This window comes from Neovison vison, chromosome 1 (genome assembly GCF_020171115.1).
Source record: "Neovison vison isolate M4711 chromosome 1, ASM_NN_V1, whole genome shotgun sequence".
In the NCBI taxonomy this organism is placed as follows: domain Eukaryota; kingdom Metazoa; phylum Chordata; class Mammalia; order Carnivora; family Mustelidae; genus Neogale; species Neogale vison.
The window spans coordinates 283,425,187-283,437,794 of record NC_058091.1 but is presented as its reverse complement, the minus strand read 5'-3'; the positions used below and the strand labels follow the sequence as shown (position 1 = coordinate 283,437,794).

The 12,608-nt window shown below is 44.4% G+C and overlaps 1 protein-coding gene across 2 annotated transcripts in view; it reads left to right on the top strand.

Moving 5' to 3' along the window:
• GHR (growth hormone receptor) overlaps positions 1–12,608 on the top strand; it is a 258,493-nt gene that overhangs the window by 115,388 nt on the left and 130,497 nt on the right. For both annotated transcript variants that reach the window (XM_044232381.1, XM_044232377.1), the window contains exon 2: positions 4,554–4,634. In XM_044232381.1, the coding sequence (XP_044088316.1) occupies positions 4,565–4,634 (70 nt within the window). In that variant the 5' untranslated portion in view covers positions 4,554–4,564. The remainder of the gene's footprint in view (positions 1–4,553; positions 4,635–12,608) is intronic.

Below are 12,608 nucleotides of genomic sequence, written 5' to 3'. Positions count from 1 at the left end.
ACTTCCCTCTCTCATTCAGTCTTGGGTCTTCTACCATCAACTTCCCTCAGACAGATCTTATACTTCTATAAGCCTTTAAATCACTATTAAATCACTTTAACACCCAAAATCCCAAGATAGTCATTTAATCTTCTCATTCCCGAGCAACTCAGATCCCCAAATCTTGATTTCTATCAATATCACCATCTTTCATCCACACATATAACTATATACTCATTCATTTGTGATAGACACATTTTATTTATTATCTCCAGAATCCATTCATCTCCAAGTCTTGTCAGTATTTCTCAGTGATACCAAGTTAAGAAAGTATGAGGGGCAGATTTATCCTAAGAAAAATCCACTTTGCACATGTGTTACCTATCCTAAAACTTCGGGTGACTTTCTGATTAATGTGAGTTGAACTACTGGGGCCCCTGAGTGATGCAGTCAATTGAGCATCCGACTCTTAGTTTTAGCTCAGGTCCTGATCTCGGGGAACTGGGATGGTGGGATCCAGCCTCCGCCACCCCCCCTCCCCCGCCAAGAACTCCCAAGTTCAGTGGGGAGTCTGCTTGGGGATTTCTCTTCCTTCCCCTCTGCTCCTCGCCTCACCTCATGCTAAATTAATTAATTAATCAATTAATCTTTTTTAAAAAAATATGAATTGAACTGCTATTTTGGCCTAGTCCTCTCTTACCATCCAATTTCATTCCCCTTTATTCATAATTTCAAACCTTGTTCTGTCTCTCCCCTCCAGCTACCACTCTGAACTAATCAGACCAGAGCCATACCCAGGACTTTGGTACCATCTGAGTGTTTACCCATAATGTTAAGTTCACATCCACCCCTCACTATTCCTTACCTATCACAATCTTCTCTGTCGTTTAAATCTAATTTTAAGCCCTTCAGATTGTCGTGCCCCCCCCAACCAGCCCACCCACTCTTTATTTCATTTTCAGGTATGCTTCCTCTTTTCCCAATTTGATTTGCCTATCTTGTTTAATTCTTGAGGTAAAAAACCATTATTTTGATTGCTTTGGTATTCTCCAGTGTGCCCTGTACAATTCTAGGAGTTCAACAAATACTTGCTAATTTTAAAAATAAAGAGAATTGAACTAATTGCTTTCTTGGCCTGGAGTTGGTTATAACATGTTGGGAAAAACCTTGTGTTTAATCTCCATCTCTTCTCATGTGTTTATGTACTGTTTTATAGCCAGGAATAAGAGGCAGTATATCACAGTCCTGACTGTGATTCAGAGGCTCCTCTGCTGGGCAGTTTACAGAATTAAAACTCACACCAACTTTTCAACAAACGGGCTCTCCCTTGAGGAAGTTGGGGGGGAGGTGGAGGAGGTCAGGCAAAATGCCTCAGGCTTTGAAAGTGGAAATGGCGTGAGTTCCATTATGCAAGAATGGAAGCTTGTCTCCCCCACCCAACCACCACCCCACCCCAAATAAAAAGCTTGCCATGAGACTATCGCCCAAGAATGCATAAATATCAGCAGAAATTTAGAGGTTTTTCCTAGAAAACTATTGCAAACTTAAAAAGCCATTTGGCCAAGGTATGTTTTTGGTAGATTCCTCTGGACAGTACCTGCCTCTACAGAGAGACTTATATTGGGGAAGGGGACTAATGGGACTTTCTCCTGCTCACATCTGGCACATTATTGACAGATGACCCCGAAGTTTCACACTGTGTGTTTTTGGCACGTTGTCCTCTCCTAAGGCAGTTTTCTCCCAGCGAACACCTAGTAAAGAAGGATCCTCTTACCTAGAAGCTGCCATAGGGAGTCCTGCAAAACGGAAGAGGGCAGGTTCCAGTCAAATGAACAGAGTGTCCATTAGCCCGGCTGTGTGCTGGCCCTGGGACAGATCACTAGGGGACAGCTTTCACAGTCAGCCCCACTGAGCCAGCAGCCGTGGAAGCGGAACTCGGTTTTGGATGAAGCAGTGAGCTCTTCCTGAATCCCGCTCCAGCTCTCCATCCTTTTCTCTGCTCCCTAGTTGGAGCTCGAGTTGGGGCAGTTCGTGATGCTCTCAGTGTGGTGACTGGTTCTCAGCTCCTCTGTGGGAGAATGGCAGTTTTAAATACCTTCTTTTTTGGCTGTGGGAGTGTGAAATAGATTTCTGGTTGACTTTGCTTGAAAATTCTGATTTGTTTGTTTCATTGTAAGAGATAGATCGCGTGCTTTGGAGCTAGGTTGTGATCATTTGGAAGAGTTGTGAAGTTCATTTGCAGACAGCAACCTTCAAAAGTTTGGGCATGGGAGGGAGGCAAGTACTATCCGTCGGAAGCAAGATTCACTCGTGTCGGGCATCTGCCAAGTATCTTTGAAATATTTGACAAGGCAACTTCCAAACCAGAGAAAGCAGCCTTCTGAGCAATGCAAACATATTTATATCTTTATTCAGTTGGGAGGCCAAAAACCCTGCCTGGGAATTCGAATTCTTTTACGACCTTGATATCCAGAGAGCACGTGCCAAGAGAGGATTCTCTACCTGACACTACGTGCATTGGGCGATTGCTAGTAAAACTAACACTATGCATACAGCCCAATTCCTCCATGCTTTTCCTACTTTAAAAAAATATATATTTTAAAAATCAGTTTTAGAAGGAAATATCCAGTTACCAACAGGATGGCATTTTCAGCCTTTAGCATATTTATTTTTAGCCTCTACGTATTTCTTCGGGAAGCGTCAAACTTGGATTACACGGCCTATTCACCTACTGATAAAGGATCTAAGGAGAGATGCTCTGAGGTTCACGTTTGCAAAGTTGATGAGGATTCAAGGCCATTAGCTCAGAGGAATTTAAAACATGGATGTTACAATAACCGTAACCCACATTGGCATGAACTCCCGTAATTGGCCAAGTGTGTTCCTGTGCAGGGTCCCGCTCGGTTCTGCCTGTGACCCCAGGAGGCAGTGTTGGAGGCCGTTCCTTACACACTCAGCACACACGTGTGTGTTCAGACACAGGGAGATGCTTAGTTTATGCAGAGGTGGGTATTCTTAGACTTTTTCAAGAACATAAAATCAGGGGCGCCTGAGTGGCTCAGTTGGTTGGGCGTCTGCCTTTGGCCCAGGTCGTGATGCCAGGGTCCTGGGATCGAGCCCCGCATTGGGCTCTCTGCTCAGCGGGAGGCCTGCTTCTCCCTCTCTGCCTCCCACTCCCCCTGCTTGTGTTCTGTTCCCTCTCTCGCTGTGTCTCTGTTAAATAAATAAAATCTTTAAAAAAAAAAAAAAAAAGAACATAAAATCACATGGAACAACAACAACAGAAAAATGATGGGCCCTCCGCTATCTGGAAATGAAAATAAGAAACATCACATTTGATGCCTGTTCAGCATTACTAAGGACTACACCGTTCACTCCAGTACCCATGAGAACAAACGTTCTTGTTCATCATTTTAGCCTGATTAGGGATAACGAGAAGGGCTATTTCGTTTTTGTCAAGGATGTGTAACAGTGGAAATAAAGCCGGAGGGAGGCCCTGGTGAAGAGCGCAGGGCGATGTTCAGGTGTGCCCGAGCGATGAGGAAGTCATGTAATGTTATGGAAATCATGCGGCTGAGCTGGAAAGGAGCTGGCATTGGTTGTCAGAGGTAGCAGCAGCCCAAAGGACAGGGTGCTGAGTTCATTTTAAACCAGCCCAGGCTTGTCTCTTCAGAGATCTAGAAGTGGACACCTGGATTATTGGTTCCAAAGAAGCTTATTTCCTCCAGGTAATGGCGTGTGCTGGCCAAGGCATATCTCCCCTGTTCATCAAACTGAAGGGATCCAGGCGTGGCCACACTTGCGATCCCAAATAACTAGCAAGGCTGCGAACCGACCTTTCTTTGAGTCTGGGGTGGTCACGTTCCTGGGCCTTTCAGAGACCACTCTCCTCCTAGAACAGAGAACCCAGGACACCAGGTGTCCTGAGGAGGCCACCTAGGCAGCACTGATGCTTCCGAGTATGTTGCTTCTCGTCTTCTCCTTTCTGCTGTCTTCTAGCTAAACCGTCCCATAATGGCTTGTCAGTGCAGGCTTCAGACGAGTAGTGGAGCTCTTTCATCCACGGGGAAGCGCACTGGAGAAGCCTTACTATTACAGTACAGTCTTGTGTTTTTCCTTTTATGGCTTGTCCAGCTCAAGGCCCTGTGCTTGGTGATCCTGCTGACGAGTTTTTCTATTTCCAGATCTAGTTAAAGTGAAGCCACCTGGCCCTGTTATTGAAGCAGTTGTGTGTGTTGGGGGCGGGGGGGGGGGTGTCTTCTGTGGTGAGGTAGTTCTAGGGCTGTAGGCCAGGGTGTGAAAATCTCTATCGTGTCCATGCTGTTTCCTAATGCAAGCTTCCGTGGAAGTGGAATTTATGATAAACCTACTGTTTGCCCTCATGAGAAGTACAGCACAATGAGACTCGGGGCAATGAAAGACGTACCAGGATTCCCTCAAGAACTGGCATGCACGTCCGCTCATTCATGGTTCAGCTAGTTTTTAAATAGTGTTCAGCTAGTTTTTAAATAGTGTGCAGCGATAATGGTCTGCTTTTAGTTGGCTGTGTCTGATTCTTTTTCGTGTGCTTGCAGGTCCCACAGGTATGGATCTCTGGCAGGTGCTGTTGACCTTGGCAGTGGCAGGCTCGAGCAATGCTGTTTCTGGGAGTGAAGGTGAGTTCTGCTTTCCCATTCTCGCCCCCTGTGTTTTGAAGTAACACTGAACGTTACTTGTTAAATGTAAGTTCTTTGGATGATTTAATTAAATGGGGTGAGTTTTAAGTAACAGCACATGGGAAACTTGTCTTAGCTTTAAAATCATAAGCTAGGAGGACTTTCCCATGGATGTTTTAAGAGGAATGCAATTGCGGCATCTGATGTTTGCACATCAAAAATAAATGCTGCAAACCATGCCGAGGGCATTTATAGTGAAGGCGAGCCAGGTCTCTTGGTCCAGGGAGAGACACTAAAATGGCACTGGAAGGTTGGTTATTAACCTACTGATCACTCTGCTCAGCCGTGACTAAGGATATCATCCCCCGTTTCCAGAGCTCAGAATTAAGGTCTCGGAATCAGAGTCTCTGAGAGTGGAAATGGCAGATTTCAAATAAATTTCACCTTTCACGTTCTGGGTGATTACTGTTTGGCAAAGTTTGAAGGAAGACATAACAGATAATAGTTGAATAATTTGCTCAGAACTCATGAGTTCCTGGGCCGTCTCTGAATTCTCCTGGCCTTTTTTTATGCCATCTTCCTCATGGAGAAGTCTCAGTACATTCAAACATATGTTTCATGGCACAAATAACTGGAGCAGGAAAGAGTAATGAACGGGAATGAGAAGAAGGATTTTTCTGTCCAGAAAGGAAACTGCTTTTAAAGGGGTGGGAGACTTTTATAAAAGATTGTTTTGTTTTGTTTTGTTTTAAGATTTTATTTATTTACTTGACAGACAGAGATCACAAGCAGGCAGAGAGGCAGACAGAGAGACAGGAGGAAACATGGTCCCTGCTGAGCAGAGAGCCCTATGTGGAGCTCTATCCCAGCACCCTGGGATCATGACCTGAGCCGAAGGCAGAGGCTTTAACCCCCAAGCCACCCAGGTGCCCCTAAAAGATTGTCTTGAGTACTTGATTTTTTTTTTTCCTTGCTCGGTCATCAACATGAGAAATAAACAGTCTATTTCTCCTGTGCTGTGTCACCACATTCAGTTGTTGCTTTAAGAGTAGCTGATTCTCCTACTCACTGGGCAACTCCTGCTGGAAAACACAGTTTAACCAGCAGAGGTAATGCCTTAAGATGTCCTCCCTGACCTTTGTGCCAAAAATAAATCTGTAGTAGTAAGCTGCTGAGGACAACCAGAGTACAAAAAAAAAAAAAAAAGTTAAATAAATAAAATAAGAAGGGCAAAATATGTTATTTTATCTTATAAAGCAATTTAAAAATATTTGTAGAAAAGAAGTCATAATTGTTTGAAATATTTTTGGGTCTCCCTGGTGTTATAATGTCAACATTATGCAAGTGAAACATGGAGAGAATTGCAGGCTCCATTTCAGCAACTTTTCCCATGGCTGGTTTTAGACCCTGGTTCTGAGCCAAAGAATTACAGCTGAGATCCTCGGCTGTTCCAGAGGCATGGTGGTTTAATCTCTACTTTCTTCGTTAAGGTGGCTTTCACTCCAAAGGGCTAGGCTTGAGGAATTTAAAAAACCTGTGAAATGAAAAGTATGGCAGAGGCAATCTTATAGAAAATTAAAAATGTGTCCCCAGCTGCAAGATGAGAGCTCAAGTTACATTTAGACCTAGAGGCTCTGCAAAGAGCATCTATTTTCGCTGCTTTAACATTTTAGCTTTGACATAAACCTTTAACTTCATAAGGAGAATGGAGAAAACAACACCATTAACTGGTTTTCTCTTTGCTTTTTGTTTTGCTTTCTGGTAGTGTTCTGTTGGCTTTGTCTCTTTGGGAGTAGCAGAGATAAGAAAATGCAGTGGCTTACAGCAAACAATTCACATAGCTGGCCAGTACTTAAACACAGTAATTTAGCAAAGGAAAAAAATGTCTTTCTCCTCCTTTTTTTTCTCTTCTAAGTTAGTGGGCTAACCCAATTCTTTTGGAATATGTGGCTACTCCAGAGTTCTACCTTAAAATGGCCTGGGATGGTTAAGGATGAGTCTGGTATTTCCATCAGAAGGGGTGGAGGAACGTGTTTGAACACGAGCGTGCACACATATGAGTGTGTTTACCAGTTCTGGCCATTTATCTCATGAGTTCTGCCAAAGTGATCACGTGACATAACACGGCTTGAATCTCAGATGACATTCAGAGGCACTGTGGTCCTTTTTCTGCCAGGTCCGGACTGTAGCCAATTTTTTTTTTTTTTAATGTTCTCTCCCATTGTATAAGGCAGACTGAAAATATAGGTAAGGATTTAAAACAAAACAAAACACTCCTGTAGTTTTACCAGGCATTCATTTGAATTCAGTTTGGCCGGGGAAGGAGGTGACAATGTGGAATAAGGGATCTGGAAGGTGTGACCTGGTAGAGTCCCCCGGGAGCTGGGAGAGGATGACAGATCTGTGTGCTCCGGGAGGGTTGGCACTTGAAGCCTGGAGCAGGGTTTTTCCTGCTGGGGCAGATAAGCCGTTAGAAATATACTGGCCCTGATTGCCCCATGGGCAATTTAATATATACCTAATTAAATTAAATATATGCCTAATTAAATTAATATACACCTAATAAATATACGCCTAATTGCCTGTGGGCAATTTATGAGAACCCAACGTCAAACAGTGCACCATGGTGTCAGCCCAAGGGTTGTAATAGGTGCTGTCTCTTTGTCTTCCATCCATAGTGTTAGTCCCCACACCTGCTCCCGTGACTGGTGACATCGTCTCAGGGAGAAGTTCTTACTCCCCAATTGGGAATGACCAGCAATGCTTTATTTTCAGAGGGCTTCACAGGGTCAAACTGTCAGCTGGTTACATCAGAACTACTGCTCCTGGGATGATGATTTTAGGGAGAAATGTGCATAAAGAGAAGACAGCTATAAATGCTCTTGAGAGGAGGGCCTATTATAAATTGGGTCATACCTCTGTTATTTTAATCAGTCCACAACTGAGCATCCTCTTTGACCTCCCAACCTAACATGGGAGCACACAGGCCCCTGCCCTGAAGAAGTCCAGCCTCGTTGGGACATGAGAAACTTCTAGAAATTAATGAGAAACTCTGTAGCTTTAAGGTCTAAATTATGTAATGAATACAGGTGGTCATGATGCTCAGAAAAAGAATATATCAAGGTGGACTGGAATAGTTAATTCACATTCAGTGTACAGATTGATTGATTAACAATTGATTTTAGAGCTTTCTGTTTTCAAAGATTCAACTTAGGGCTACAAGGAAAATAGTGATTCTTCCCTCAAGGAATTTAGCATGAGCTAAGCATCAGGGATCTACACAAAGCATTACCATAGGAGACAGTGTCCATGAACTATCAAAATAGTAGCCTGAATTACACTGTTTGGGAAGAGGGAGGTGAGGAGAGTCATCTTCTCCTGTAGTGAATCAGGGAGAACTTCCTGAAGGAAGGCAGGGTTATTTCAGCAGACCTAGAATAATAGGTGAAGACTTTTTTTTTTTTTTTAAGATTTTATTTATTTATTTGACAGATCACAAGTAGGCAGAGAGGCAGGCAGAGAGAGAGAGGAGGAAGCAGGCTCCCCGCTGAGCAGAGAGCCCGATGCGGGACTCGATCCCAGGATCCCCAGATCATGACCTGAGCCGAAGGCAGCGGCTTAACCCACTGAACCACCCAGGCGCCCCTAGGTGAAGACTTTAAAAGGCTGAGAAGAGCTGTTGACTACAGAAAGGACGCATGTGGTAGTCGAATAACATGAACAGAAGCTCACAGGTAGAGCTAGGGGGGGTACGCAGAGAATGGCTCATTCGGTTACTGAGTTTATACTGTGTACAGGCACTGTACTAGGCAACGAGTGGCTTTATTTTACATATTTGGCATTTGGTAGATATTTTTTTGAGCGCTTACTTTGTAGAAAGCATAGGATTCATTTGGCCAGGGTATGTTGTACGTGAGCAACTAGATCTGTAATTACTCACTTTGGAAGTCAACTTGGGTTGCTAGATTTGAGTTAAATTATAGAAGGGCCTACAGATGACAAAAGCTTTGTGGAAAAGGCAGGTCTTGCTGGGCCTTGGAGAGGGAAAGATGGTATTTAGAGAGGAAGAGAAGCGAGAGAAGTATGGGGCATATCCCTCAAGTCATAGTTCTTTCCAAAGTTGTAGGCCAGGCAGAAGTGCTTATGATGGAACATTATTTGTGTGTGTGTGTGTGTGTGTGTGTAATATTTACAGATAGCATATGTAGTATTGTGTGTAATGGCTATCATACACACACATATATATGGCATGGTTTGCAGGCAGAGAACATAATTAGTATTTTATCACTCCAGAGATTAAAAGGCACTACCACATCCTTCTGTATCAGTCAAGTTAAAAATTTACACTGGGAATAAGATGCTATGTCCTAAAGGAATCTGGATCCTCAAAATAATGTTGTCTCTATATCTTTGAACATTTATATGCAAATATATACAGCACTTTTGGGGTGGGGGGGAACCACCTCTGTTCTTATTGCTAACAGATAGGAAATAATGACCCAGTGGAAGAAACATTATATTAAAAAAAAAAAAAGCCTTACCCCCTTACAGTGAGGTTCCACAGAGCCCTGACAAGTTGCCAAGACATAGAGGATAGATATCAAGCAAGTATTAGAGTCATGGTTATAGTTGGTAAACAGTCAATGGTGTGCCCATTGCATGTTTTCAAGGAGGAATAGTTCTAGTTCTCTTCATACTGAGAGTGAAGAAAACCACCATAGAGCTTTAGATTGCTGTGGTCTTTACTGTCACCAAGAGCAAGAAGAAACCTTTCAGTCTGTTCTCATGCCATGGCCTGAATCCATGTACACCAGCAACCCTGTGTCCTGGATCCTTGCGGGATCGCTGACCACTTTGACCCTGGAGTTCAGCAACACATAGCCGGTCAGGTTGAGGAGCCCCTGGCCTTGTCTTTTGGGATGCTGCCTGTGGAGGGGGTGAGCACAGACCTTTGCAGGTGGTGGTGACACAACACGTTCTTTTGTTGGGTTTTTATTGAGCAATTTCCTGGATTCAAGGATGGGTTTTAAATTTATGTTCCTACCTTTAGAGAGCATGTAGTTTATAGAAAAGAAGACAGACAAGTCAACATAATTCTGATCCCCTTAGGTTATTGCAGAGTTTTAAACAGAGTAATAATACTGTTGGGTTTTCACTTGGGGAATAATCCTGGTGGTAGGATGAACATGGATTTGAGAGACATGACTGGAGAGGGAGAGGATTATCATAGGTCAAGAGAAGAGACGATGTAAAGGTGACCGTTGTGAAAAATAGATCACAGGGATGTTGAGACAGAACCATCCGTACATGGAGTTCAGTTCTGTGTGGGTTTTGGACTTCAGGAACCATTGGAGCTTTCTTCATCCATTTCTAAATTCTCATCTTTGTAGGTAATGTTAGCAACCTCAGCAGTGACTCGCTTGTAATACGGCGAAGTCTCAGAACACAGTTCAGCCCAGTGGGCCTTGCAGGGAGCGGTTCTGTCGGGGAGACGATGTGCTGAGACGGATGGTAGCCGCGGGCCATTTCCCAGAACTCCTGCCCGTCCTCGCTCGGGTCCCACGGCTGTCTTCTCACCTCTGCAGTGTGGCTGGGGTATGGCTTAGGCTGCTGTGCCCCCAGGCTCCACAGCGGAGCAGAGGCCTGGCTCCTTTCCCGTGTCATCTCTGGACAATCATGACTCAATCCTGAGACCTGGAACGTACCCCCAGATCCTGTATCATCACTGGAGTATGTACTTACCTCATGGAGCTCAATAAAATATATGCAGGATAAGTTGACAGCAGCAAAGCTTTTGCGCTGGGCAGAATCTGGGAGGTCGGTGAGGCTTACACATAGCTAAGTGACTCACCCCTGCAGAGCAGCTGGCAGGGTGAGTGATTAGGTTTGTGCCTCAGCTAATTAGTAAATAAGAGGACTAGGACCACCCAAGAATAGCCTGACCTTGAGTGTGGAATTCACGCATGCCAGTGACCTCAAAGGATACTTCTAGTCTTCCTCCTTGGACCCCAACTCTTTGGACATGAGCCAGTCCTGCTCTGCACAATGTCTCCCTGTCACTTTGCTTCAGCGGCCTAAACTGGGGCTCTTGTTATGGGGTGTCGACAGGAACGAGGCTGACATGTGGACACACTGAGTTTTCTGCCTCTGGTCGGAAGCTAACCCAGGTTTGGTTGTGCAGGAGTCCACTCTGACTGGGAGATTGTCCTCCAGGACATGGGACCCAGCATCCCTCAACCACCCAGCACCTTTTCACTAGAAAACCCTCTTGGGAAGAACCTGTGGTTAGTGGTTTTCTCCTCACTATGAATTTAAGTCAAGGAGTTATTTTGCCAGAGTTAATTCAGTTTAAACCTTCACTTTAATCTCTCTATGGTAAAAAAAAAAAATGCTAGGCATTTCAGAGCCATCAACGAAGGCATCTTTTAAGCCTAACCCCTGCTCATTATACCTGCCAGCTTACCCAGATGCTGTGCCTCTAACTTGTCATCAGGCGAACCCCAGCAGCCACAAGCCTCACCTTTTGCCCTCTTATTTGTTCTTTTCCAGCACTTGCATGAGTGTTAATGATGTGTAACACAAACACACTTTGAAATCTGATGCAATGACCATACAAAGAGAGGATTCTGGGGTGCCCTGACTGGCAGTTAGGGCACAGACTGCAAGGCCCAGGGGCTTGGAGCCCTTCTACCGTGTCTGCTGCAAATCAGAGTTCTCTCTGGTCCGTATTTTTCAAACCTGTTCGAATGAATCCACAGGCTTTCCCCAGGTGCGTCTGTCGGGAATCTCTTTCTGTTTATACAACACCTCGCTGACCTTAATCCTTTACCTTAACTAATGACAGTGTATTCATTACATTTGCTTGGCAGGTTTGCAGGTATTAGAACGCGAATGACGATGTCCCAACCGTGGAGGAAAGGTTTCAGGATGTTGTTAGTAGGATCTCTCCCCAACGGGCTGAACAGGGGGGTGGGAGGAGGAGGTGGACTCAGGGCCTAGGAGAAGTGCTGTTTGCCGTGTGTCCCTCTTCTAAGTGAGGTTGTAATGACGTCTGTGTTTCAAGCTGTGTGACAAAGTCTGGATGGAGCTTGAAATGGGCCATGGAATTGTTTTCAAATGACTGGCAAATGACCCCTGTGTACCTCGTTTAATGAAGAATCATGGATGTAAAACTCACTAAACCTTAATATCTAGGAGGGAAGTTTTGTTCATCCCTGTATCCCCCTCCTCGAGCATTCTGTCACATACAGTAGATTTATTTGTGGAATGAATGAATGAATCAGAATGTAAATTCTGATCTGGAATGTCTCCGTCATAGCCTACAATTGTTACTAGTGCTCCAGTAACAAAGAGCACTTTGTTACTCTTTGTAACATTTTATCTCATTTTAACCAGAGTGGGGGCTGAATTAGGACCTCCTTCCAGTGGGAAAGGTCTGGAAATAGCTGTGTAGCTGTGGAAGCTAGAACTAGTGGCCTCAAGAAGCCCCAAGCATCCCTGTGCCCTTGCCTCAGCCCTGATTTGTAGGCTTTCTCTGTGGATGGAATCATCTCGTTGTTCAACTGTGTATCTCACATGCCATGAAGGCCAGAACTCTGCTCTATGCTCTGAAGCCAAAGAGCCAGATGCCCTTCCTGAGTCTTGCCAGTCTTTTCCCAGGTAACTGAACTCTGTACCCCATGCACCAGCCACTGGCTAATATGCTACATTGAAAGAACCAGTCACCCCGCACAAACCTCTGACACCACATTATCTGTGCCCCACCTACCTGATTAAATCACCTCAAATATTGACAGACATAGAGAGGTATCCTGCAGATCCCAAATCCAAGTTTTCTCTGTCCCTTTGGACATTGACCTTTGGATTACAAAAAATCTGATTAGAGATTATATGGAAAGCTGGATCAATTTTCCAAGTTCCTTTCCTTAAAAATCAGGTCTTTCAATTTTCCAATGAGAACCCATCTTGACGTAT